Source organism: Austrofundulus limnaeus, unplaced genomic scaffold (genome assembly GCF_001266775.1).
Source record: "Austrofundulus limnaeus strain Quisiro unplaced genomic scaffold, Austrofundulus_limnaeus-1.0 Scaffold132, whole genome shotgun sequence".
In the NCBI taxonomy this organism is placed as follows: domain Eukaryota; kingdom Metazoa; phylum Chordata; class Actinopteri; order Cyprinodontiformes; family Rivulidae; genus Austrofundulus; species Austrofundulus limnaeus.
The window spans coordinates 76,269-104,104 of NW_013952534.1; the positions used below are offsets into that span (position 1 = coordinate 76,269).

At 38.7% G+C, this 27,836-nt stretch overlaps 3 protein-coding genes and 1 non-coding gene across 4 annotated transcripts in view; 2 read left to right on the forward strand and 2 right to left on the reverse strand.

The window, feature by feature from the left end:
• krr1 (KRR1 small subunit processome component homolog) overlaps positions 1 to 1,235 on the reverse strand; it is a 9,057-nt gene extending 7,822 nt beyond the window's left edge. The window contains exons 1-2 of the mRNA XM_014015599.1: positions 1,130 to 1,235; positions 594 to 769 (exon numbers count right to left, since the gene is read on the reverse strand). Of these exons, the coding sequence (XP_013871053.1) occupies positions 594 to 769; positions 1,130 to 1,205 (252 nt within the window). The 5' untranslated portion in view covers positions 1,206 to 1,235. The remainder of the gene's footprint in view (positions 1 to 593; positions 770 to 1,129) is intronic.
• Positions 1,236 to 2,991: 1,756 nt separating this feature from the next.
• Positions 2,992 to 27,836, reverse strand: part of LOC106522558 (uncharacterized) — a 28,032-nt gene continuing 3,187 nt past the window's right edge. Inside the window, exons 2-19 of the mRNA XM_014015600.1 lie at positions 19,603 to 19,655; positions 19,455 to 19,515; positions 15,686 to 15,840; positions 15,537 to 15,601; positions 15,349 to 15,442; positions 13,490 to 13,753; positions 10,841 to 11,134; positions 10,296 to 10,547; positions 9,490 to 9,804; positions 9,284 to 9,405; positions 8,817 to 9,030; positions 8,554 to 8,703; positions 7,700 to 7,890; positions 7,439 to 7,590; positions 7,075 to 7,332; positions 5,486 to 5,639; positions 3,226 to 3,358; positions 2,992 to 3,130 (exon numbers count right to left, since the gene is read on the reverse strand). Of these exons, the coding sequence (XP_013871054.1) occupies positions 3,006 to 3,130; positions 3,226 to 3,358; positions 5,486 to 5,639; positions 7,075 to 7,332; positions 7,439 to 7,590; positions 7,700 to 7,890; positions 8,554 to 8,703; positions 8,817 to 9,030; positions 9,284 to 9,405; positions 9,490 to 9,804; positions 10,296 to 10,547; positions 10,841 to 11,134; positions 13,490 to 13,753; positions 15,349 to 15,442; positions 15,537 to 15,601; positions 15,686 to 15,840; positions 19,455 to 19,501 (2,985 nt within the window). The 5' untranslated portion in view covers positions 19,502 to 19,515; positions 19,603 to 19,655 and the 3' untranslated portion in view covers positions 2,992 to 3,005. The remainder of the gene's footprint in view (positions 3,131 to 3,225; positions 3,359 to 5,485; positions 5,640 to 7,074; positions 7,333 to 7,438; positions 7,591 to 7,699; positions 7,891 to 8,553; positions 8,704 to 8,816; positions 9,031 to 9,283; positions 9,406 to 9,489; positions 9,805 to 10,295; positions 10,548 to 10,840; positions 11,135 to 13,489; positions 13,754 to 15,348; positions 15,443 to 15,536; positions 15,602 to 15,685; positions 15,841 to 19,454; positions 19,516 to 19,602; positions 19,656 to 27,836) is intronic.
• The window catches only part of LOC106522559 (cAMP-regulated D2 protein), a 41,590-nt gene continuing 32,651 nt past the window's right edge, over positions 18,898 to 27,836 (forward strand). The window contains exons 1-4 of the mRNA XM_014015601.1: positions 18,898 to 19,010; positions 21,843 to 22,365; positions 25,580 to 25,781; positions 26,167 to 26,300. Of these exons, the coding sequence (XP_013871055.1) occupies positions 21,973 to 22,365; positions 25,580 to 25,781; positions 26,167 to 26,300 (729 nt within the window). The 5' untranslated portion in view covers positions 18,898 to 19,010; positions 21,843 to 21,972. The remainder of the gene's footprint in view (positions 19,011 to 21,842; positions 22,366 to 25,579; positions 25,782 to 26,166; positions 26,301 to 27,836) is intronic.
• Positions 23,397 to 23,479, forward strand: trnal-uaa (transfer RNA leucine (anticodon UAA)). Its single transcript has one exon. It is a non-coding gene; the product is annotated as a tRNA-Leu (tRNA).

Genomic DNA, 27,836 nt, shown 5'->3' on the forward strand with positions numbered 1-27,836 from the left:
GCTTTTGGCTTTTAAAGACTATGGGCTTAAACTTTTGATCAGCTGAAAAAATCATGTTTGAAAATGCAGTTTCAGAAAATTCCCTGCTCAAAAGTTCTTGTCTCTTGCACTGATTTCTTCTTTTAACATTGTGAAGCTCTACTTAGAACCTTCTTAAGATCCAATAGTGCAAAATGAAAATTCTTACACTTTTTTGACTGGTCTTAAGATTTTGATCATGAGTGTACTGCTTTGATTCTTCTAGCAGCACACAACCTTGTCTGGCTCTATTTCTGATGAGAGAAAGAATGATAAACTATAGTAGGCGCTCCATGCTTTCTATTGTTGGGTGTCGCAATTAATGACATCACATGAACTTTGAGGGTTCTTGCTATGTAAATCCTGCTCATATACAAAATCAACGTGGACCGAACCGACCAGGTCCCGACCTTGCAATGCAAAAACATCAACCGTATTTTATATTATACTAGACAGTTTGTTCAGACAGCAAACCCTGATATAATCAGGGTGATAGTAGAGTTAAACCATCAGCAAGTCTTTTTGTAATCAGTGTTTTTTGTCCATGCAGACACTCTTCCTGACTCTCTACATACCAGCTCTTCTAAAGCCTTCTCCACCAGCGGCCAGCACTCCTTCAAGTAGGCTTCTCTGTATTTAGGAAAAAGTGTGGCGAAGCTGCTCTCCTCCAGCAGGCCGCGGGGGTTGTCCTCCTTAGTAAACTTTGGTTCCTTCCATCCATCAGGAACAGTCAGGAGTTCAGATTCATCCACTGCATAACAAAGTTTGACACTTTAACATTAACAACCGCAACAACGCGTCAAAAAGAAGAGACGGAGTCGTTTGCTGCATTACAGGAGGAACCTTTCAAAGAGCTTTGGCCAGATGTTATACAAATAACTTAAACGCGTGTTTTTTTTTCTTTTAAATTTCACAAGGCCTGTTGTACTGAATAAGAAAATATTAACTCAACGTGAAGCAGATGTGAATGAACTGTGAACTGTCCATGCTAACTTGTGCACGCCTCGTAACTTCCGGCATGTCAACACGAGTAAAACAAAGATCATTTTATTTACTAAGACGCGCTATGCGTCGTGAAACGTTCTTCGTGTCTGTAACGTTTCAAACTCACCTTGGTTTTTCGTCTTTTTAGAGTATTTCTCTGGTTGTGCATCGCTCACGCCGTCTCCCTTCGTGGAGGACGCCATTGCTGAGCGAAAGCGGAAGTGACGCAAACAAATCTGCGCGTCGCCGATGCCGCTCCACCACGTGCGTTAATAACAACAAACAGTAAAACATATCTGCTGCAAATAACTAAAGATGTGGGCAGATGGAGTTACACATGTAACAAAAAAAAAAAAACTGAACTTTGTTGATAATTCTGAAATGAGATTTCCTCATCTGGTTGCAGCAGGGACGGATCTAGGATTTTTCTGAGTAAGGGGCCACAACACTCATAGAGGGGCCAAGTCTTTGTTCAACATCCTTTCACACAAATCCCCAGTTTTGGTAAGGTGTATACATTTTACCAGTCATACATGTTCAAACACTTATTTTAAAAAAAGGAAACCACTTTATAATAAGGCTCAGTGTTTATTATGCATTAAGTAAAACAAAATAGAGACTAAACTGTCCGGTTTCTTTCCAAATACTGAGCCAAATCTGTTTGTGTATTAAACATTTCAGACTAGTTTACTACCTTGTAAGCACAATGATTAGGAAACACATATTTTAACATATAATACTGTACTGTATTACTGCATTATAAATATATTTTGGATGGAGTGGGATTATTTGGTATGACATTTTTTTACTTTGATCCATAATCATTGTTGACAGTAATTACATGTTTGAACAATAATTTCAAATATTGATAATCAACACAAAGTTTTAAAACTTTTGGCATTTATAAATGATCGTCATTAATAGTGTACTGTATTACACTTTGCAATAAGTTTCACTATGTATATTATACTGCAGTAACAGTAGAATATGTCAAACTATGTATTTATCATTATTATACTTACATTGTAGTAACCTAGTCTGAAATGTTTAATATATAGCACCTTTAGATGTAATATATACGTGAACAGATTTGTCTCAGTATTTGGTAAGAAACTGGACAGTTTTGTCTCTCTCATTAATTATTGCATAATAAACATTTATTAATGATTTTTAAAGTGTTTAAAAATGAATTAATAAACTATCTATAAACTTTTTATAAGCCATCTATAAGAGGAGCCTTATAGTAAAGTGGTACCAAAAAAAGCTTGCACAGTAAATTTTCCTTACCAGTTTTTCATATATTTTACTGAACATAGATACAATATTCTGTAACACACATGAGACAATCCAGCCATCATTTGTCAGTTGAAAGACTATTTTTTGCAGGATTGTTCTAATTTTCTTAAGAATTCTGTAAGCTTGATTCATTCTGGACTTTGACTCATTAGCGCACCTTGTGTTTGAACATGGAACTGCACACACCATCTTCACTCCCAGGTAAAGGACAGACGAGTGACATGACAGGGGCCAATCAGATTTCAGCTGGGGCCAATGCCCCTGTGGCCCCTCCCCCAAAATAGCCCTTGGATTGCTGCAATCAATTCATCAGACAAATCTGCCTTATGCTACATGACTCCATTCCCTTTGAAAGAATTTGATTGTAATCTAATTTGGCAACTTTCAAGATGGAGACCATGTTCATGACACCTAAAGCAATGATATAAGTGATATCCCTCATTGACCTAAAGATATCCCCTCTCACATATTACCTGCTGGGGTATTCAGATATTCAATTTTCGCTTTGGAAATAAAAGTGTCTTGAAACTTTTGACTCACCCTTTATCTTTTGTTTTATAAAACCTTTTTTTTTCTTGCTCAGGACATCAGATGAAAATGAGCCATTGTGCCACCAACTCCAGCACATTTAGATTATTTACATGCTGATTAATGCGCATGGTCCCTTTAAATAAATAAAACACCACTCCCAGACACTTTTCTAAAGTTTATTCCAGCTGTAACTGCTCATAGTACTTTAGTACTGCCTTTACAGCACACAGAGAGAGCACAGTCAGCCCCAAGAAGCTTACAGATGTGACAACAATCACAATCATGTTTGTGTGTTCAGTCCCTGAAAAGAAATGATAAACATTATTGGCCTGTATGTCAGTATTAGTATTTATTAGTCAGTTTGTCTAAAATTGTTGAACTCTGAGATGAACTCACAGTGAGATGGACGGACTGACTTCACCCTCATGTTGACTGTCAGTGGACCAGCTGACACCACAGCTGCTTGTTTCCCCTTTCCCTCCATCTGGCTGACTGACCTTCTGGAGCGCTGATGGCTGCTGCAGTTCTGCTTCAAACAAAAATAAGTGTAATAGGGGCAATATTTTTAATTAGTTATATATATGCATAATATTATACTGCTTTATTTAGGCATTATTATTATTATTATTAATAATATTATTATTGCCAATGCATGTTTAAGCCTTTTTACTATTGTGTTACTATTGTGTTCAAAACAGCATGCATCTGGCATGTTTAAAACATGTAAATTTTGCAGCATAAATGTGACTCAATAAGAACTCAATTAGGATTATGATTTGTAGCAACAATACAATGCACAACATGGGCAACATTTGCAAAAGAAATACTGAAAACATAATAGAGATCAATGGGATTTTAGTCAAACCATGGTCACAAATACAGTGGGGAGAACAAGTATTTGATATACTGTTGATTTTTCAGGTTTTCCCACTTGCAAAGCTTGTAGATGACTGTAATTTTTATCATAGGTACTCTTCAACTGTGAGTGATGGAATCTAAAACAAAAATCCAGAAAAATACAATGTTTGATTTTTAAATAATTAATTTCCATTTTATTGTGTGAAATAAGTATTTGATACACCAGAAAAATGAAACTTAATATTTGGTACAGAAACCTTGTTTGCAATTACAGAGATCAGACGTTTCCTGTAGTTCTTGACCAGGTTTGCACACACTGCAGCAGGGATTTTGGCCCACTCCTCCATACAGACCTCCTCCAGAGCCTTCAGGTTTCGGGGCTGTCGCTGGGCCACACGGACTTTAAGCTCCCTCCAAAGATTTTCTATTGGATTCAGKTCTGGAGACTGGCTAGGCCACTCCAGGACCTTAAGATGTTTCCTACGGAGCCACTCTTTAGTTGCCCTGGCTGTGTGTTTTGGGTCATTATCATGCTGGAAGACCCAGCCACGACCCATCTTCAGTGCTCTTACTGAGGGAAGGAGGTTGTTGGCCAAAATCTCACGATACATGGCCCCATCCATCCTTCCCACAATATGGTGCAGTCGTCCTGTCCCCTTTGCAGAAAAGCATCCCCAAAGAATGATGTTTCCACCGCCATGCTTCACGGTTGGGATGGTGTTCTTGGGGTTGTACTCATCATTCTTCTTCCTCCAAACATGACGAGTGGAGTTTAAACCAAAAAGTTCTATTTTTGTCTCATCAGACCACATGACCTTCTCCCATTCCTCCTCTGGATCATTCAGATGGTCATTTGCAAACATCAGACGGGCTTTGACATGCGTTGGCTTGAGGAAGGGCACCTTGCGTGCACTGCAGGATTTTAATCCTTGACGGCGTAGAGTGTTACTGATTGTTTTCTTTGAGACTGTGGTCCCAGCTCTATTCAGGTCATTGACCAGGTCCTGCCGTGTAGTTCTGGGCTCATTCCTCACCTTCCTCAAGATCAATGATGCTCCACGAGGTGAGATCTTGCATGGCGCCCCAGACCGAGGGAGACTTTCCGTTATTTTGTATTTCTTCCATTTTCTAATAATTGCACCAACTGTTGTTGCCTTCTCACCAAGCTGCTTGCCTATTGTCCTGTAGCCCATCCCAGCCTTGTGCAGGTCTACAATTTAATCCCTGATGTCCTTACACAGCTGTCTGGTCTTGGGCATTGTGGAGATGCTGGAGTCTGATTGATTGAGTGTGTGGACAGGTGTCTTTTATACAGGTAACSAGTTCAAACAGGTGCAGTTAATACAGGTAATGAGTGGAGAACAGGAGGGCTTCTTAAAGAAGAACTAACATGTCTGTGAGAGCCAAAATTCTTACTGGTTGATAGATGATCAAATACTTATTTCACACAAAAAAATGGAAATTAATTATTTAAAAATCATACATTGCATTTTTCTGGATTTTTGTTTTAGATTCCATCACTCACAGTTGAAGAGTACCTATGATAAAAATTACAGTCATCTACAAGCTTTGTAAGTGGGAAAACCTGAAAAAACAACAGTGTATCAAATACTTGTTCTCCCCACTGTAGTTGGACTTTACATGTTTGAGTAGATATTTTTGGCATTTCATGTTTTTTTTACACAATCACAATCTAACATTCTATGGTTCCGTTTACAGATTTCCCCACATGGATTTAACTCAATTATTTAACTTTTCAGAGAACCAGTATGTTCACAGGTCAGAAGCCCAGTTTTACCTTGGTGCAGGTTTCATCGTGTCCACAGATGTTGGTCAAGCAGTGGAAGTAAAGAGGCAAACCTTGGGGCATGCGGAACATCTGGATAGAAAACCTGCTTCTCTGGGCTTCACCGTTAACAGAGAGCCAGTGGAACGTGTGATCAAGAGGACAGCTTTAGAAAAGACAAACAGCCAAGAAACCAATTAAAGCAAATGATGCCGTGTTTAAAATAAAAAGGTGAAACTAAAATCTTTATCACACATTAAACATAATGTTTAAACTGTAGCCTGTGGCATAACCCACCAATCAGCAATAAGAATATAACCACTTGTCTCACTGCATGGACACCTGGTACTGAGTGGGCTAATCCATTTGTGAAATTTGTGTGTTGAAGCAAAAACAAAATGTTTTAGGGCAAATATTAAGGTTGTAGGTGACGGACATGTTATTGGTGTACAAACGCAAAACGTCTTCCAAGCCTTTTAACGTTTCCATCTTTTGCCACTTTATAACCACAAACTTCAAATTATTATTTTACTCTATTTTATGTAAACGACCAACACAAGTAGCTCATAACTGAAGTGAATGGAAAATGATGTTTTTCAAAAATCTAAACAGCAGCAGAAAAAGTGTTTGTACTCACCCTCTGCTGCAATTCTAGTTAAAAGTTCTTGTGGTTTGTTTTTACCAGTTTTGTATATCCAGAGACTGAAACTTTCGTCCAACCTCCAGGGTGAGTCAAAAGCCTCAGGACACACTTTTATTAAAAAAAAATCAATATCTGATTGTCCAGAGTAATTGGTGATGGAGTTACTATATTTTTTAGACCTATTTCCAGAACATGGCCACCAACTTTAATGTTGCCATACTGGATCGAAGTCACATTTTTCCAGTGGGAAGTGGGTCGTCATGTAGCATATCAAAGACTAGAACTGTTTCAGAAATGGATTGCCACAATCAGATCTGCAATAACTCTTGTTCAAAAGTTAAACACAAAGTTTCAATAACAACTGGGAACAGCCTGTGTTGCACAGCTATTTAACATGCTCAGTGTGCTGAACACAAACACCTGTGATGAATAACAAAGGTTTGCACTTTGTGTTTATAATTTCAGAACCCCAAGAATAATCGAGCATCTAATTCTGACCTTCTGATATGCTGCATAACATTTCCATTAGAAAATTTTGACTTCAATCCAAGCAGCTTTAAAGATGGCAGCTATGTTTCTGACATAGCCTAAATAATAGGCCCCCCTCACCCATTACTTGCTTAGGTATTTAGATATTTCATTTTCCCTTTCGTCTGTGAAATAAAAGGGTGCCCTGTGACTTATTGACTCATGGCATAATTATTAGTACTGAGATTAAGTTACCCACTGATAGACTAGTTCCTAATTTGGTGACTTCTGAAGGCAATTGGTTGCACTTGATTTTAGTTAGTCATTCCATGTAAAAATTAAGTGCTTCTTTGTGTTGGTTTATCAAATAAAATCCCAATAAATAATTGAAGTTTATGGTTATAATGTGAAAAAATGTGGGGGCATTTTTCAAGGCACTTTTTGCTGACATCACACTAATCTGCTGATCAGGTTCACATTTTTAAAATACCCTTCTTGAAGAAATGTAGCCTGGATGGTATCTTCTGGGTCAGGGCTTTCAGTGGCCCAGCAGGACACCACCTGCAGCAGAACATCTGAGGCAAAGGAGCCGTTGGTCTGCAGGGCCACCTGGAAGAACAGGGTGTCCTCAAATCCCAGCTCGACCACATCTGAGTAACTGGAGATGTAGGACTCATCCCTGAACAGGGTCATGATCAGACCCAGCTGCAGTGAGGAGTTCAACTCCACCATGGTTAAAGAAGAGAGCCTGCAAAACAAAGATGATTTTTTTCTGATACATGTTTATACATACGTTTTAATTTTAAAAAATTATATTTATTAAGGCTTTTACAAACGTAGAGCTTGTGTCTCACCATTCCATGTTAGCAAAAACCTGAGCATTACGAACATAATGTCGTGGGTAGATGCACTTCCAAACAATTTTTAGGTCCCGTCGAGTGATTGTGTGCTCTTTAGTCAGACTGACTGTCAGGGTATTTTGAACTAAAATGTGTGTGTTGTTCACCTAGAACACACACAAATACATTTAGCAACATATTTTACAGATTTTCGATTCAGAAAGTGGACATTTCCTGCGCCAACAGAACATGTGACCTGCGAGAACTGGTCCTTACCTCATACTCTGCTCCACACACTGATGGATGTTGTGACGTGGAGAAGTAATACAGCAGCTCACTTTCATTCACAGAACACTGGCCATCATTCAGCTTCACCTCAACACTTCCCCCGAAGAGAGAGGTCACATAAGACTTGGCTATCCCACCAGTCATCACCTTGTCCAGACACTGGTTGAAAAGACCTTTATCTGTTTTAAAATAAGGGGTAGATTTTTGGAGTGACTGCAGAGTCATTCTACACATGATTGGATCCCTGATTTTTTTGCCACAGTATTTTTTGGCAGTAACCACTTTGTGCTATTTTAGCCCTTTATATATAAAAACATTCAGCTCATCCAGAAAATAAATATATTTAACTCCATTTATAAATATTTTTCCACAGAAATCGGTAGAGATCTTTTCAATTCATTAAAAAACCCTGTTTGCCCTTTTTGCCTTTAGCACACCTACTGTTTTTTTTATTATTATTTTACCCATTGCTAATTTGAGCAATATTTGTGCATCTTTTAGCTTTTACCAGAGTTTGGCTTATGACTAGATTTTTTTCTAGCTAGATTTTTGCTTTTTTTTTATTTTTAGCTACACATGCTATTTTTTAAAGTCGACTTCTACTTTTAGCAAACATTTTGCCATATTAGCTGACCTTTTTCTCTTTATTTAACTTTCATCTACCATTTTGGTACTTTAAATTTTTAGCTAGGTTTGTTATAGTTTTAGCTCTTAACTAGTGTTCTTTTAGCTTTAAAACCCCTGTTTCAGCTTCGTCAGTAAATTCCAGCATTCACATGACATTTTTTGCAGAAAAAACAACTTTTGCACTTTTCTTCCCACAGTATCGTGTATTAATGTACCTCTGCAGAGTGGACGTGGCGCTGCAGCAGAATCTACGAAAGCGCTTACATCATAGTGACCACGATGGCAGACGCACACGTATGATTCCAGAGTGCTAACGCACAGAGAATCAGGAGAACATAAAGATTGCTTGGAACACATGTCTGGACCTAAGGCAAAAACAGAAAGCACTTAAAACAAATAAACCCAACAATATTTACACCAACAAAGGTATGGACTAAAAAAATGTTTGATGTTTGACGAGCTGCTCCCCACTACTTACCTTCCCAGTATATGACGCCGTTCCTTACATTGATGTTGGGGGAATTCAGTGAATTGATATAAACGAGCTGATCATCAATCGGCAGAATGTCTTCTTTGCTTTTGGCATCAAAAGACCGAAACAGAACCTCAGTTTTTCCTGGCTCAGCTGTAGGTTTAAAGGAGTCCAGCTCAATGTGGACAGGCTGATCGAAGTCCTTCAACAGCTCCTGCAGCTGAAAGGTCACACACACAGGTCTCACTTCAACAGGAACACAGGCTTAACTCAAATGGATGAAACAAAGTCATTACTAGATGACTCTCAGGGACTACCACACCAAATTTTAACTTCATTAGACAAACGGTGAGTTCATATCTTTACCTGACTCAGCAAGTAAACTATCTTTATGACAGCAAACTATGGACACTTCAACCTGGATCAAATCTATTCATCATGTGATGAATGAACAGCATGAACTTTTTCATTACCTCATTTTGAAAAACCTGCTTCACTTTAATTCTGGATTCTGATAAGTCATCCTGTAGATCTTCAGGCAGAGACCAGGGCACAACCATGGTCAGACCTACATTGTCGAAGTCTAACTGTAGCTCTGCAGAGTCCACAAAACAAAATCATCTTAAGATTTATCCCAAAGGAAACCATTCAAAACTGGTCCAAAGTGTCTCAGACTCACCTAGGTTCTGAGGAGGCTCCACAGCTCTCACTTGGATCTCAAAAGAAGAGTTGGCTCCTTCAAAACTCAGCTGAATTGGCAGAGACTCCCACTGCCCATCACATTCCTCCCACACATTCAGGATGTAGGATTTGCCAGGTACCAGCCCTGGAAGAGGCAGCTCCGTGTTGGACACACGGCTGCTCTCGATTGTCAAGCCGTTCTCCTGGGACAGCTCGTAAATGTAGGCCACAGCCGGCTGATTAGGGACGCTGGGTCTCCACACAGCAGTGGAGTCATTGGAGCGGTACCAGAGCTCAGACACACCGCGAGGTCCTTAATACACAAGATGAGATACTGAATCAAAAAACATGATCAGTTCAGACCTTAAAATCCACCAAGATATAAATTAAAGACAGCATTTTTTGTAGGGATGAAAGTTGTTCACTGCCTTTCATGGCACAGTTTTAGACTAATCTGTCATATGTTTTGGTTGAGACCTTGAAAATTATGTCTACTATTAACTGGAGATACGGGGTAAGGGCGGGAACAAAGCAGAACGCTAGACTGTCCAAACTCACAGCCCCTTTTTTCTGGTCTTTGCTAGACTAGATAGGCCGGGTCCTTCGAAAGACCCAGCACCTGAATTTGGATACAGCCTCTATAATTAATTTCTTCGTAAGTAAGGTAAAGTATCCGTCTAAAGTATCTTACCTCTGGTAATTTTATGCGTTATTTTACATCCTGTAAAATAACACTTCTGAATTTGCTTTAAAATCAGCAGTAGAGTATTTTATGGGCTTGCTGTGTCCTCAGCTTGTGTTTACCTGTGTGTGTGGTGACTTCCTTGACACTCATGAGCACCTTTTCCCCACACAGTGCCTCCACCTTTGCCTGGTACTTCTGACATGGCAGAAGTCCACCCACAGAGTATTTGGTGAGGAGTGTAGTGCCCTGCAGGACCCCCTGGTGGTAAACTCTGAACATTGAGATGGACGAGGTGTTCTTCACCTCCCAGCTCAGAGTGTAGCTGCTGGGCCCAAACGATGACTGATGCAGGGAGTAAATGTTGGAGTAATCTGATACAAGAAAAAAAAGTTTTTAGCTTGTACTACAGAAGTTGCTGTAAAAAAATTTTTATGCCCTGTTTAACTAAACAAGAATATTTCTTTATTGCGTGTCGTGACTTGTGACCACGTTTTCTTTTTAAGTTAAGCAGAGACAGTGGTCACTTTTCTTACCCACCATGACTCAAAACACACCAGCCAGGTCAGGGTTAAAATTGTGAGAAGGTTTAAAGCAGGTTTAGGATATGAGTTATCCCAAACTTTGAACATCTTATAGAGCTTTGTGCACAAAAAGCAGGACCTACCAGAGTTTCCATCACTCAGGACCATCCTGCTGTAACGGGACTCCAGTCCTGCCTGGCAGACCGTCTGCAGGCCAAATTCCAGCCTGATGCAGGGCGGCAGGTCAGACAAGGTGAAGGTGAGGCGGTCGTCCGTGAGCCACATCTCAGCCTCCTCTATCGTTTGACCCGTACCGTTCAGGTAGAAGATGGTGAGGAAGAAGAGGGAGTACTTCAGGTTCTCAGGACAGTCCCAGGACAGTGTGATGCTGCTGCTGTTCCACGAGGTCACTTCAAAATGTTTGGGAATTTCTGGGTCTAAGTTTGGGTTAAAACAAAAATTGCAACATTCAGGCATTTTTAAACTGTAGTGATAATATAAAACTAAATAAATCAGTTAAGAAAATGAAAATTTTCTCAAATAAACATGTTAAGGTCTCTAAAATAGAGCAGGGATGCTGAAGCAGATTAAAATGAGTTTTTCAATAATTTTTAGTCTTCATATGCTACTTTTAGCTTCTAGCTAAAATCATGGTTATTTTAGCTTTAGTGTTTTGTCATCATAGCTTTTAGCTAGCTGTGTTGTCCTATTAAATTTTAAACGGTGTTTTGTCCCATTAGCATTTGGCTAGTAGTGTGTTCTCCTGTTGGTTTTTAGTAGCTATGTTTAGCTATATTTTAAACAAATCTTGTGCAATCATTTTGCTCTAGGAGTAATGATACTATTGAAGATTTTTATTAATAATTTTGAAAAAAAACTTATTTATAAAAACATAAGTTTCTGAATAAAAAATAAATACAACCCTTTAACATACCGAGCTCCCTTACCGAGATGAGATAAATCAATGTTTTGAGATAACATAATAGAAATACATGTCTACTTATATTTCTTAACTTCAGTACAAATAAAATTTCAAACTGCTGTTTTTCATTGTAAAGACATTTAAAAACATGAATAAATAAATCAAATGGTACTAGATATCCCTGCTAGATATTTACTGTCCTTTGAAAATCTCAATTTTTTAAGTTGGCTAAAGAAAACTCCACTTTTTTTCTCCCTGCTCTCGGAGGAGTAAGATGCTTTTTCCCTCTCTCCTGCCTTCCCTTATCTTTCCCTGCTTTGCTGCTCAGAGCCTCCTCTATGTTTTCATCCGAAACCAAAATTATGGATTTATTTTTATGGATTTGGTTAGCTGGTCTCTTTATAAATTTTTGGAACAAATTTTTTTCCATGGGAGGACATATCAAAGGTGGGACCTCTGTTCTGCTCTGTTCTGGATAGAAATTTAGTTTCTGATCACTGGATTCTACAGATTGGCTTGGTGGTCTCCTGGTGTTCTGCAAAACAGCATCAATGGCTATTCAGGCCATTTTCCTGGCTGCCTGACCAATATGAAGGAATGCCGTGCTTTCAGCACTCAGACTTTTGCCTTGAGCGAGCTGGGACTCGGTATGCAAACGGTTCTGCTGAGAGTCGCGGTCTGACTGCGGTTCCTGGACTTTGCTGGCCAGATGGAATTGATCTTGGAGAACCTGTGAGCTCGGCAGAATGTCCACACTATTTGATTGGATTTGCCACATTGGGATGTACCAGCAGACATTAAGGCAGATGGAAAATTGTGATCGTCTGCCTGACCAAAAACATTTCTTCTGTTCCCAAACAACTGATTATGAATTGGCTCTCTCCTACATGGCCTTGAAGGGCTGTGGATCTAATTTCTCCTGTTTTTTTTACGTCGACTTGGTTTGATCCTGACCCTTCCCCCTCGCACTTCCATCTGTAATCTGATCCCCTGAATGTCAATCTGGAGCTGCACAGAATGAACAATTCAACATCATTATTCTGAACTTTGGCTGAACTATGGGCTGTTCTTTTGGGAGGCTGGATTCTTCCGTCTCATTCTTCAGATATTCACACAAGCGCATACAACATTCATGGCTTCAGATACACGCCCTCTAAACCCCCTTACTCCTCTGGCTAAATGGACTGGTAAAATGGTAAATGGACTGTACTTACACAACGCCTTTCTATCCATCCAGGACACTCAAAGCGCTTTACACTGCAGACATTCACCCATGCACACACACACACATTCACACACTGATGATGGCAAACTACAATTGTAGCCACAGCTGCTCTGGGGCGCACTGACAGAGGCAAGGCTGCCATACACAGGCTCCACCGGACCCTCTGACCACCATCAGTAGGCAAGGCGGGTAAGGTGTCTTGCCCAAGGACACAACGACTGAGTCGACTGGACGGGGATCGAACCGGTGACCTTCCGGTTCCAAGATGACTCCCCTAACCACTCTACCACAGCAATAATAAATGAATTCTTGGCTAATAATAAATTGGCTAATAAATTCTTGCTCTGCAGAGGTGTTTTTTCTATAAACACCCTAGTGTAATCACATTTCGTTGATATGTTTTGTTTTTTCCCCTCATTTACCCTTGTGTGGTATTTTTGCTTTTCTTTTTAAAAGGTAGCCATGACCCATGCTGGTTGCCGCATGACCTGTTCACCTGTTCCATGTTTGTCATGTGTATCTCTTGAATGGGTGTTCTTAAATGTAATTTCATTGTGCTCTGTACGACAATAAAGACATCATCAATCGTCTTCATTGGTCTCCTGGTTAAACATCAGTTTTATGTGTGAGTTTCTATTTTCATACCAGTAATGGTGGAGAGGCAGGTGAAGGAGCGAGTGCCTGCAATCTCAACACAAACCACATAGTGGCTGCAGGCGTCCAGAGCAGTGAAGCGGTGGTGGTTCAGGGTGGTACTATCCACAAAGACTTGGCTGTAGGATCCCAGTTCTCTGTAGAACAGGGTCACTGTGTGAAAGTCGAGGTAATCCAGATTACTCTCCACCCAAGACACCAGCAGGGAGGAGGGGCTCCTGGACTCCAGTTTGACAGGAAAATGAAAAGTGTGCCCTGAGGAGGAAAAAATAACTTACTCATTTAAAAGCTCAGGTGGACAGATAATTCACTGTAGACCAGGGGTGTCAAAGTCATTATCACAGAGGGCCACATGAGAATTTTGGTGGCCCTCAAAGGGCCAGTTGTAATTAACTTCAACATTTCATTTAACTTTGACTAAAAAGACAAAACGTTACATTCCTCGTTTCACTGCTATGGATGAGCACCTCTAACAATTAATAACTGAGCTCTATGTGGTACTTCCTTCATAGACAGTGTTTTAAATATGTCCTCTTATAAACACTGAAAAGTACTATGTGTATGACTGACTACATGTGAAAAATAATACAGAAATACTATTAAAAGTAAAACTTGTTTTACTCACTGTTGAGATGTGGTGAGTAGCTGTCGTCTAGAATTCTGAACTCTCCCACTTTCCATCAGGGAATTCCCACGGGAGGGAGCGTTCTAGGCTGTGTCTCAATTCATGGGCTGCATCCTCATGAGTAGAACACATGAAACGGTCTAGACTTCACTTATGTTTGTGTGACCACGCACTACCCCATTACCATAGCGATTGGTTTAATTTCAAACTTAAAATACGTTGAAACGAGTATTCACTCATCTTTTCACTGGAAGAATAACTTCACAACTAAAGTGTTACACGTACATAAAAAATAAAACAATTTGAGTTTAGCTCCATTAACTACTTGTAGTTGCATTTTGATATCTTATTGCAGTTTGAATTTCAGCTAAGTTGCTAAACTTACATTTAAAAACAAATTCTTTGGTTCTTAATAAATTTCCAAGCTACGCCGACTTGGTAAAAAAAAAAAACCTCTGCCGTCTTAATTTCTCTGTTTAATTTGCCGTCGGCGCATTGAATCCTGGGATATCCTCAGCCAGGAAGGGCACTTGGGTGCATCCTTGATTTGAGATTTTGTGAGCCGCATGAGGAGGCGGCTTCGAATTAGGACAGTCCTCGCCAATGGGCAGTGACGTACGCGGCTGACAAATGCGCACTCATGAAGAAGCAGCCCATGATTTGAGACACAGCCCTAGTTTAAATTTACAACTTGGAAGTGGGAAATTCCCACTTCCCAGTACAACTAAGCTGCAGCAAAATTAGCCAGTAAACTTGCAGTGAGATGGAGAATTTACATGATGAATTTCACTGGCTGCTGGCTAGTAGTGTATCCTGTCCACCTTCACCTAGTGGTGGGATGTCATCCTTTCATGTGTAAAGTTATCAACATGCATTATAGGAAATGTAGAATATTGTCACTGCTGACTTTAAAGTAGCATATTTTAAAACATTAACACATCTTTGAAGCTCTTGCAGGCCACATTTGGCCCACTGGCCTTGAGTTGGACACATGCTGTGTCGACCATAACCATTCATCCAAACAATGAACTAATTTACTCAAATTTTAAGCAACCCAACAGAGACTGTTCTCTGAAGCTGATAGTATATACTTACAAAAACAAACTAGACTTTAAAAAAAGGTGAAATTTTCAGACAGATTTGTTGAACTGACCCTTTATTCACATTACAACCCTAACCCAGTTTTGTACTCTAAAGTATTAATAAAAGAGGAACTGATTTTCACCAACAGCAAGGAAGAAGTTTTCATCCTGATGGAGGAACGTTGTGCCACCTTCACAGGCGAACACTTCAGTGGGATTTAACAGCTTCATTAAGCTCTGAAACACAATCAGATCATAAACTCTGCAGCAACATAAAATTCATATTTTACCACAGCTGAAAGGAAATAAAAACAGTCTCTCTTAGCAGTACCTTAGTTGCGTTTGTTTGAAGCTCTGAAGGTTTCTGTCGACCTGTAATTTTTATCCTTTTGGTACCTTAGAAAGAGATGATTTTTTTTTTTGCTTGAAGGTCTTTAGAGGTCACAGTTACCCAACATAGATTAATGTGATGATCCTTACGAGGGCTGATAGAAAACGTCCACCTCTGAATCAAGCCATCGTGGTGAAGTGTGAGCCTGTTTTCTACAACTGGAGACACGGTTAGAGAGACAACGCTGCCCGCTTTAATGATGGATTTTATCGATGTGCCGTTGAGCCACAAGTTTTCATTTGGTCTGAAAGAAAGGAAAGGAAAAAAAAACAGTCTCAGACAATGCTCAGTTACTCTATAAGACAGAGGACTACTAGCTGAAATTTTGAACAAAGGGGAGACGTTTTATCAATGTTGATGGTTTAATATAGTGTTTCCCAAAGTTGGGGTCGGGACCCAAAGTGGGGTCCAGAAACATCAAGGTGGGGTCCTGAAAAGATTTTCTGAATTAATTAAATTTTTGCCTTACAAATGATTGAGGTTAGTATATTTAAAATGGATAAATGTAGTATAAAAATATTGTTACTATGCCCATGTTTTGTTGACCTGATACAAATGTTTATCAACCAAAAATAGTTGTGGGCACAGGTCTCTGCTATTGTTTTGTACTATTTTTTTGGGTCAAAAGCTAAAAAGTTTGGGAACCACTGCACTTTGGTTCCCAAAGTTGGGCTTGGGACCCAATTATGGGTCATGAAGCACCTTGGATAATCTCCAGAAATCAATTTCAAGGGTAATAAAATAATTGCTGATGTAATATTTTCCCTATAATTATTACAAAAACACAAAATAAGTAAAAATAAGTGTTTATATTCAAAAAGCCTGTGTTTTTAGGGTTATTAACGAAGTTCATGTACTCAGACCAGTAATATTTGGGGTCACAAGTTTTTGCCATGGATATGTTGTGGGTCAGAAGATAAAAAGTTTGGGAACCACTGGTTTAATACACCTTTTCTTAAAGGGTGATCAGTTGGATGTGGTGGCCATGTTAAACTGTGGTGACATTATTATTTCCAGTGGTTCATGAGAGATTTATAACAGGCAGATAGAACAGACTCTAAAAGTTATTAGTAAAGTGTAAAAACTGAGTTGGGAATACACCAAGTTGTAGCTGATTTACTGTAAAACTGGCTGAGGTATAAATGTGTGTTTTCTAAAGTTGCCATTGGCAAACTTGAATGGGCTTACCCCATCTGAGGACAAGTTCAAGTATCTTCATTATCCCCGAGGGGCAATTTGTTGTAAAGCCAATAGACGTAAAAACTAAACAAAAACATTCATACACAAAAAATCACAAGTAAGTAAGTATTAAGGAATTTAACAGCTGCACTGCAAAAAATGTCCATCTTACCAAGTTTTAAAATCTTATATCCAGCCAAAAAGTCTTTTTGATCTTGTTTTGAGACTGATTTACTAAACAAGAACTGATTGTGTAAGAATAATAATCTTGTTTTCAGAATGTGTAAGATNGATTTACTAAACAAGAACTGATTGTGTAAGAATAATAATCTTGTTTTCAGAATGTGTAAGATTATTTGCCTTGTTAGCCTGAAAATTTGACTCAAATTAAGTCAAAAATTTCTGTCAATGGAGTAAGAAAATTTTACTTGGTAAGATTCTTGAAACACTTGATTTGACTCAATTTTTTCTGATTTCTAGAATCTTACCAAGTAATACTTTCTTACTCCATTGGCAGACATTTTTGACTTAATTTGAGTCAAATTTTCATGCTAACAAGACAAATAATCTTACACATTCTGAAAACAAGATTATTATTCTTACACAATCAGTTCTTGTTTAGTAAATCAGCCTCAAAATAAGATCAAAAAGACTTTTTGGCTGATATAAGATTTTAAAACTTGGTAAGATGGACAGTTTTTGCAGTGTGCTGGGATAAATGAGTTTTTAAATCTGTTTGTCCTACATTTGGTCAACTGGTATCTGCTAGAATCAGTCTGGCCTTTTTCACTGACCTGACCTTGTGTAGGTCAGTGAGATTTTGCAGGTCAATTCCAGCAATTCTGTTGCACATCTTAACAATCCCCAAGAGTTTGTTTTTGTTCTTACAGCTTAAAATGCCATACCAACAGATAACAAGTAAAGGTTAAAAGAGACTCAATAAAACACGAATAAAACATTCTCATGAAAGTAGAATCGACATTAAAACCACAGAGCTTCCGATAAAAATACATCCTCTGATGGGCCTTCTTACAAACTGAGTTCACGTGGGCATCAAAGTTCAGTTTGTCATCCAGAACAGTTCCAAGGTATTTATAATGGTGTACCACCTCCACAGCTTCACCATTAATACTTCACCATTAATAATCACAGGAGTGACAACCAAAGAGTCTTTTCTAAAATTAATGACCATCTCCTTAGTCTTTGAGACATTTAGCTGTAAAAAAGAAGATTGCCACCATTCAGTGAAGTCTCTGACCACCGGCCCATGGTCAGGGTCATCACTGCTGAGAAGAGACAGGATGACAGAAACATAAACAAACTTTAAAATGTAACGATCTGGCTGCGACAGTCATTTGTATACAAAATAAATAAAAGAGGTGAAAGAACGCAGCCTTGAGGGGAGCCCTTAGAAGACAGAAGGACATCAGAGAGAACCCCATTGACCCTCACATGCTGGGGTCGAGCAGTTAAAAAGTCCACAAGCCAACAAATAAGACCTGGATCCAGACCGTTAAGAACATTTTGGTTTCTCTGTTAAAATGTGGGGTTGGATACAGTTAAAAGCAGAAGAAAAATCAATAAAAAGCAGTCTTGCAAAAGTTTTTGGGCCTTCTAAATGTTTTAAAATCATATTTAAAAGAGTTCCTGTTGCGTCCTCCACCCCTCTGCATGCCCGATATGCTAACTGAAGTGGGTCCAAATGTTTCTTAACTTCAGACAAAAGCACTTCTCTAACAAGTTTTTCAAATGACTTCATTACAAGGGAAGTGAGGCCAACAGGCCTGAAATCATTCAGACTGAGCAGTTTTTGTCTTTGGAACAATAACAGAGTGTTTCCAAAGCTGGGGGACCTTACATGTTTGGAGACCATTTCCTGAAAGATTATTTGTTCATCTATTAATGAGGTATTCTGCTGACTGCCATGAATGAACACATGCACAGAAAAACACATGGGCAAAATAAATAGTGGGTGTGTATGATTATACCATTTGGGGTGGGGCTTCTAAACATTGACAGCCTGCATTAATTCCCATTCAAAAAGTTTGAATTTACAAAAAATAAACGAAGCTGTCAGTAAGCAATGATGATGATCCACAATACAAAAAGGGAACTGTTGCAAAAGTAACATTTTGAAACCCAAAATAAGACCAGGAAGTACGGATTAGGTCACAGATTAAACTGAAAAAGCAGACTTTATGAAATGCCATTTTTGTGGACGTCTTATTTGAACAGGTAAGAATCTCTTTTCACTTCCTCCACCAAGCTTGACCACATTATTATTGTGCTTATTTTATGGATTCCGAGGGGGGTTCGGTTTACATTTAAGCTATAAATTAGGCTCGTGACATGAAATTCGGAGCTCTCGAGGCATTTTAGAAGAATTTCACTGCGTCACAAAACATTTATGGTGCGTTCACAACAAACGCGTTTTGAGCTTCAGGTTTACATGCAAAGTCTACGGAGGACGCGCGTCAAGCTATAAATTTATATATTGATATATAGTAGCTTAGAGATATATATCAATGCGTCTAGCGCGTCTTGAGGGTTCGGTAGCCTTTTTAAGTGTCCAACTCAGCGTTGGACGCGATTTTGGACACTCAAAACGGGTTTGGCGTGAACGCACCACTGCAGGACTAAACTTTTTATTTACCTAAAAGATATACCTTCACTGCTTACCTAATCAAAGCGTCCTCTTTGCCCACCCAACAAACTGAAAAGGACATGTCGAAGCACCGTCCTGCGAATAAAAATAAAAAACAAATGTAAAATAATACGATTTAAACTTCTGTCGTTGTCTCGAGCTGCTCGGGTTCATTTTACTCACCAAAMGAATGAGGCACCAGTATGAAAAAAACAAACGAGTATTCTAAAGAGGTCCTGAAAATATATTTAAAAAAAAGTTGGTTAATTATTGAACTAGTGTAAAATATGCTGTTTACAAACTACTTGTAAAAAAGTCTTACATGCTTTTCTTTTTGTACAAAAAATATTTAAGACAAAGAATGTTGGATGTGTTTTTTTTTTCAGATTGAAGAGCAGGCAGGGAGTGACAGCCTGCTTATTAAAGACAGGTGTGTTTCACCTGCTCACGCTTCCTGAGTTCATTAAGATGTAGGAGGAGAAAATGTGTAGTTATACACAAATACAGTTACTTTGTGTCTTTATGGATTAAATGGGTTGATAAAACTATAAAAATAGCTTTAAAAGAAGACTATCTATCTATCTATCTATCTATCTATCTATCTATCTATCTATCTATCTATCTATCTATCTATCTATCATAAATGGCGAGTGAGATCTCAGATAGTGCTCAAACTGTGTGTTGTTAATAACTCTCAGCTACCACCGCAACAAATTTTAGCCCAGTATCTGTAAAATTTACAAAAAATACAGCTAAAATCCAGAAAATACAGTTTTGTATTTTCCAAGTTGCGTTGGCTGTGGCAGCCATCTTTAATTGGCTTGGCTTCAGGTTATTTTGTGAAGGTTTCACTAAAATCTATTTTGTGGTTCATAAGATATTTTGCTAACAGTCATTTGCTGAATGAGTTAGCAGTTAATGCCAAAGATGTTGGGCAACGATTATGTGTTATGAATAGTGCCATATAACATTTTAAGTCTGTAAAATTGACTGAGACATTTTTGTGTTGGCTAATGTTGAGRGCTGTGGTGGCATCTTGAATGGAGTTATCTCTAAATACTGAGCTTTTTAATGTTCAACAATTACTTTCTGAGAAAATTATCCAGTGGTTCTTGAAATATTTTTTTTAACAGAGACAGTGTTGATGCCAAAAGTTGTAGTTGTGTTTATCAATGTTTAAATCTTTACTTTTTTATTTGTAAATATAAGAAAATGCTAATTATTCAGCTGAAAGGTAGCTGCTGTTTTTTTGTGATAGGTGACCCAATCATGACCTTTCAGGATTGACTGGTGAGTGTGTTTCCACAGAAAGCCAGTAGATGGCGATGTTAACCTGCCTGCAATTTTTATTTAACCAAAAATCAAATGTCAGTGTCTGCCAGTTACCATAATATCTCATGAACTACTGGATGCATTTTAATAAAACTTCAGAAAATATTCAGTGGATGTTACATTCTGCCAAAATCTAGGTGGATATAGCTGAACTTAGTCCAAGGGTTTTTTTCTTTTTCTTTTGTTTGTTTGTTTGTTTGTTTGTTTGTTAGCAAAAATCTCCCTAACCACTGGATAGATTTGAATAAACTTTTCATGAAATAATCACTAATGTACATCTGATTAAGTTTTGGAGTCAATCCACTTCAAGATGGCCGTCATAGCCAACTGAAATATTTTTTAACTCAGGCAAATGTATAGATCTTGAGCTAAAATTTAGCATTGTAATGGATGACAATCACCCCCAACAAGTAGTGTGAGTACTAAACATTGTGGGACATCTTTGCTAAAATTTTTGGCATTAAGTTTACAAGCAAAATATATCATGACTACAGAACAGGTTTCAACGAAACTCTAAGAAAAAAAAATCAATGAACGTACATCTAAAACCTTATCATTTGGTCCACCAATTTCAGAATCATAATAAAAAATAAAATGCATTGTACTTTATTTGTCATCAATGCATGCATGTTCCGATATAAATATGAGATTTGTGTGCATTTGACCCATCATACATGAGAAACACATAACCTGGAGCAGCAGGCAGCCATTTGAACACCCAGGTAGCAGTTGGGGGTTGGGCGTCTTGTTCAAGGATACCACAACATGTGGGAATGGCAGGGAATTGAACCTGTGACTTTTTTGTCCCAATTGGCTGCCCTACCACTGTACCACAGCTGTCCCATAATATCACTTGAGATTACAATGGTATTCATAAGGTTTGTTCATGGCTAAAGTTTGGTCTCTCTTCTGGGTGACATGCATTTCTTCAAGAAATACTAAATAAGGTCCAAACCCTTTTCTTCCCATGCAGTCTGTATGTACCCATTTAACTTGAGTGCGTGACTGTGATTATCTGTTATTGAGCAAAGAAGAGACGACTTGTCCTCTATTAGTGGTCGTGCAATCACTGTCTCTGTTCGACTTCTCAGGGTCAGCAGTCAGCCAGTCAAACCGATAAGATTGGAGTCATGCCTGGTCTATGAAGAGCTTAGGGCTTCAGGCTGTTTATAACTGAAGTCAGATCCTGATGTAAGCAGCTGGAGGTATCAGAGCAACAACATGGAGAGCCGTCAGTGTTGGCTGCTGCTGAGCGTGATCACTTTGGTGCTTTCTTCTGGAGAAGGAATCAACCTTGTCCGCTTCCTACAAAATATTTCCCTGAAGGAGYTGAGGCGTCCAGTGGATATCAGAGTCAGACCTAAGGAGACACCAGTTCCAGAACTGACTCCTGGACCAGTGGTGCTCACCAAAAACGGCCCGATCAAAGGTATCACCGTGGATGAGGCTCATGTGTTTTACGGGGTAGCGTACGCTGAGCCCCCCATTGGGGCGTACCGCTGGAAACCCCCGAGACCTGTGAGGCCTTGGACGGGGGTTTACGATGCCTCTTTCCCTCGAGCGGCATGCATGCAGGCCTGCCAYGGACTGAATCCTGAAGAGTGTCCCAAAATGGTAAGAAACACTATGACTTTCTTACTGTTGCTTTGAGCGAAGTCTGTTTTTATCTAATTTGTTCATTGTGTTTTTGCCTGTGTTCAATAATAAAATTAGCAAAATATCTCATGAGGAGGATATTTTATCGTTTAGATTGATTCATTACTGCTTTTCAGGCAAAGAAATATATTTTCTCAGCAGTTTATGATGCAATGTGTTTGATCATGAACAGACAAGATGGGGTTTTTTTCTTGCTGAAAAGATGTCTGAAAGAAGACATGAAAGCTGAAATTGTAGTAAATTTTGTTTAAATCTTAGACCTTAAAAGGCACCTGATTTAATTAAAATATGTCAATAAATATAAATACATAAGGTCTTGTCACACTATAAGGTTTTAGAAAACTTATGCCAACTTTTAAAAATTTTGTTATGACTATTTTACTCATAACGGCTATATATTTGATGTAATTGCTCGAATTACAGTTTSTATGGGTCCAAAAGAAATTCCAAAGTAATAGTTCAAACAAATTTTGAATTCAAGAATAAGAATTTCTTCTTACTGAAAGAGTGACCGCTGGCCTGTAGATGAGTATAAACTTCAGTCCTGGCCTGATGATGTAGTTCTTCTGTGTTGGCCCATTCTTTTGCAGTGTTTCCTCGATGTATCACACAGTCCTCCTGGCACCTACCAGCACACACAACATTRCTCTGTTTGTGCCARGGACTGGATCTTTGGGGTGAACCAATCTTTGCTATAATGTGTTTTGGGGTTTGAAAGCCACTGAGGACATCATGTTTAGAGAATAAACATCTCAGTTTCTCTGAAACACCCGCAACATATGAAATAACCACTGGTCTGGGTCTGGGTTTGGAGTCCTCCTTTTCACCTGATGGCTGGCTGGAATTCTGTTTGGGTTTCTTGACTGCTTTTAGGAAAGMCCAGTTGGGATAACCACATTGATCCAGAGCCTAACTTGTATGGTATTTCTCCCTCTCCTTGGCTCCTGAGTTTGTGTACACACTTGCTCTGTTGTACAAATAATTTATGTACTAGGATGACTGAGTGGTTAAGGTGTTGGACTTAAGATCCAATGGACAAAAGTCTGCGTGGGTTCAAACCCCACTCCTGGTATTCAAAATACAAAAATTCAGTTGTGTGTTCTGTAAGTAAATTGATGCCATCTGTTCAGCATATCAAATCACATGCTGGTCTTCATAGCCTTTATTGTTCCACCTGTCACTTTTAGTGCTTAGATTAAAATATAAGAAAGGGCAAATAGTACCAGTCTCTCCRTAAAGCCTCTTTTAGACCCAGATCTTTTTCTGACTTTTCGCCATTTAACCTAATTAGTTGCAAAATGCTCCACCAGCTGTTTCCTGTTTGTACCACTTACTTTAACTGACTTTAGTTGCCCTGCCCTGATTATTCTAAAATCTGTTGCTGCCATAAGATTCAGTTAACTTATCTTGTCCAATAAAAGTTTTTTTTAGTTTAAACATTTGACATTTTTACTATGTTCTATTGTGAATAAAATTTGGATTTATGATTATTATTTTTTTAGTTAATAAAAGAGTTTAAAAATCTGTTGACCACACCATTTGGCTATTTTTGTTTTAAGATGTTCAGGACTAATGAAGGAAGTCTTACAAATAAGTCCAATGCTGAAATCTAAATGGTTTATTTAATTTCAGTTTTTACAATTTTTGTAAACTATCTGACATCAGTGGACAWCTAAATTTATTGTATATGTTAGCAATTGTGCTCCTGACACACAGATGAAACCACACAGACTAAAATCMCAGTGAMTRGTTCTAATATWTTWCAGATGTGTTYTTATRTTTGTTTTATTTTTACTTTGTACAAAACGTCTGGGCTTTGTTAGACAAATGCTCTACTGAGACCCAGGCCTCACTTCACACAAACTACCTTATTTTTCAGCTTGTGTGGATGAACTGTGCARTACAATGTGTTAAACTTYCTTTGTTAAGCAAGTAAAACATTTYTGTAAGACATCAAATGTGCTTTTGCTTGTGAAAGAGTGCATTAGTAATTCTGTTTTTCTTTTGCAGGAGAAATAGTCTCTTTCTATTTTGTTTTCAGATTTTCATAACAATAAAAAAGTATCCTAGATAGGTTAAATCTGCTTTGTTGAACTGCCACTCTTAAAACCCATACCCTTTTTCAGTTACTTTTCTTGGTGCTCTAAGCGTTGATTCCATATGTTTCATTGGCACTTGTTGTTATTCACCCTAATATACTTTGACTAAAGAATAGTACCGGCASTTGAATTGCAGTAGATTGTATTTAAGCTACTTTAATGCAGCCTGASTAGTCGCACTCATGCAATTTATACATCTAAACCAGTGGCTCCGCTATGGGATACCATTACTTTTAGTAGAGAACATTGAGTTACCAATGCAGCGTAATTCAAAAACAATAAAACCTAACAGATTAGAATGAAGAATACTTCAAATTTKATTAAACTTTGATATTTTTGAAATATTTTCTGTACAAGTTGATGAATTTTATTCAATCCATCAGAAAGCAAACACTGGAAGTGCTTCTATGTCTGATCGTTGTTTTGGGTCAACCCAATTCAAAATGGCCACCACAGCTACCATAGCAATCACAGATAACGTAGTCAGTTTTAGAGACATTGAGATAAATTTGGTTTGGTACAGKGTGAGTCAAAAGTCCCAGGTCACCTTTTTATTTCAGAAAGAAAATGGAATAAGGACATAGCTKAATACCCCARCAAGTAATGGGTAAGGAGGGCCTATCTTTGGAAAAAACTTGCCCTTGATGCAATAATGATGGCTTTCAAGATGGTGGCCATGTTCTGGACATAGCCAAAGAAATAGGCCCACTCACCCTTTATTTGCTGGGGTATTCAAATATGTAATTTTCCCTTTTCTTTGTGGAAAAAAAGGGTGTCCTGAGAATTTTTGACTCACTGTCATAAATCTCCAACACAAACTCTGTTCTTTTGTATGTATTTTAATATGGCCACCACTGATACTTTACCGATCACAGAAATGGCAAGAATACAGTCTTATTAGAGATTTTTGTAGCTACAATTTGGTGTGATAGTATCTGACAGTAAACCCAAGCTGCTTCATAACTCTCTGTTGTCTGACATCACACATAAATAATAAGCTTCAAGGTTAAAGAAAAACAATCAATTTAAGGGAAGAAAACATTTTAAAATGCCTTCTCTCTTCTCCCACACAGGTCAGTGAGGACTGTCTTTACCTCAACATTTACGTTCCTCTARGTGTGAACCTCACTTCCCCTCAGCAGCACCTCCTGCCCATCATGGTGTGGATCCATGGGGGAGATTTTATAGCCGGTACTGCCTCTAAGCCCATGTATGATGAACGCTTCATCAGTAACTTTACCAACACTGTTGTGGTGAACCTGGAGTACCGACTGGGTAAGAGAGTTTGGTTGTATTTTGTGGCCTTGTTCTGCTGTAATAAAATATTTATTATAATRATAATGCAGATTCTGTCTTCACATTGTACGTAAATTGCATTATTTGGACTTGGATAAAGACCAGATGAACTTTAGCAGCAAAGCTGATTTAAGAAAACTAGGTATGATTTTTGTGTAACTATTTTGTAAAGATAATGTGCTTTCTTAGAGGCCTTGTGTGAGACAGAAAACAAAGTATTTGTGCATGCCATATTAAATGGTATTCCTGTAAGACTGAAAAAATGGCCAGCGAGAAGTGAATGGTSATTTGGATCAGTGAGGAAATGAATGCCTTTCCTGAATTCATTCTGTCCCACTAATCGTGAATTGATGCGTGACTGAAGGCGCATTTGGATTCCTTGTGTCGGGCGAAGATCCTCACTCCTCAGCTACAGGAAACTATGGGATTTTGGACCAGCAGGCGGCTCTTCTTTGGATCCAGCAGAACATGGCTGTCTTCGGAGGTGACCCCAGAAAGGCAAGCCATGCCACACAGAAACCCACAGCAACAATTACCACTTAAACAAACCTCTTTAGACTGATATGTGACAAGACAATATCTCAGATGGGGTACATTGTGGTGTACTTTGTTAAAAGTAATATATGCAGGCACAAAAAGTGGTATATTTATTTAAAATAAATGAAAAGAAAGAAAATTACATTTCTCATTAATCAGATGTTGCATCATAACATTCTGTGTCTGTCATTATTGAAGAGTAACATATTGGTGTCACTGGAGGTACACCATTGGCGCCGGAATAGGGGGGGCCAGGGGGCCATTGCCCCCCCTCCCCCACTTTAAGGCCCTGCCCATTAGCTGGTCCCACGACGTTTACAGGCTGCACCCAACGCTGACAAGTTATGACTTCTCTCTCTCTCTCTCTCTCTCTCTCTCTCTCTCTCTCTCTCTCTCTCTCTCGTTGTACAGCGCTCAGCTGACGGTGGCTCAGCTGATGATGCTCGCAAGCTGGAGTTTATCTACTTGATGCTTAAGTTGGTGTAGTATTTTCCAGAAGGCAGTACACTTCATAAGTATAAAGATGTAAAAATGAGAACAAACTCTTGATAATAAATTAATAAATTTAAATGAGGCATGTTGCGCACAACCCGTGGTGGAGAACAGTCAGAGGGTTTACGCACATGTGCCAGCTCTGAATCGGGCTGATCATAAAGCTGCCTGACACCTGAAAAAAAYGTTTTGACTCTGATCCCATCCATGTCGAACAAAGCAGCCTAAAAAATAAAACAAGAATCTTGTATTTTGTGCCACATCTGGCCCAAACCTGTACGCAACCAACCGTTCTCCAGTACGCTGACGGSTTGTGGAGAAAAACAAAACAAAACAGCCCATAGTCCTTTACAGGTCAGGGCCAAATGCTCACCTATATTTGAGCCRGAGCAGATAACTTTCCTGTCAGGGTTGACAAATAATTGCGCGGAGTTTGTCACTATTGTTGCTCCAAACGCAGCTGGAGTTTGCGCTGCGAGATGACAGGTAGCTTTGGAGAAAATGCTGCCAGATGAGGAAATGTCATTTTCCTCATTCCCCCCCTCAAAATAAAGTTTGTAGTAAAATTTAATTACCTAAATTGTTTGCTTTACTCACCATCTCTTGTGTAAAAAGACTGCGGTCCAGCGCAAGTTTCTGACCCATTGTTCCAAACTTCAGTGTGGATATTATTTACATGCGTTTAGGTAGAAAATGCTGCCAGACAAGGACATCATTTTCCTTCTTTCCCCCCTCAAAATAAATTTTGTAGTTAACTAAATTACCTAAATTGTTTGCTTTACTCACCATCTCTTGCGTAAAAAGACTGCGGTCCAGCGCAAGTTTCTGACCCATTGTTCCAAACTTCAGTGTGGATATTATTTACATGCGTTTAGGTTTTTTTCATGGTCATTTGACCATCCTTCCTAATAAATTATTTAAATAACAAAGCAATCACAGGTGAAAACTTCATTATTTAATTGTTCCTTGATGATGAGTCAAGCTCACAAGCGGCTGCTGATGAAC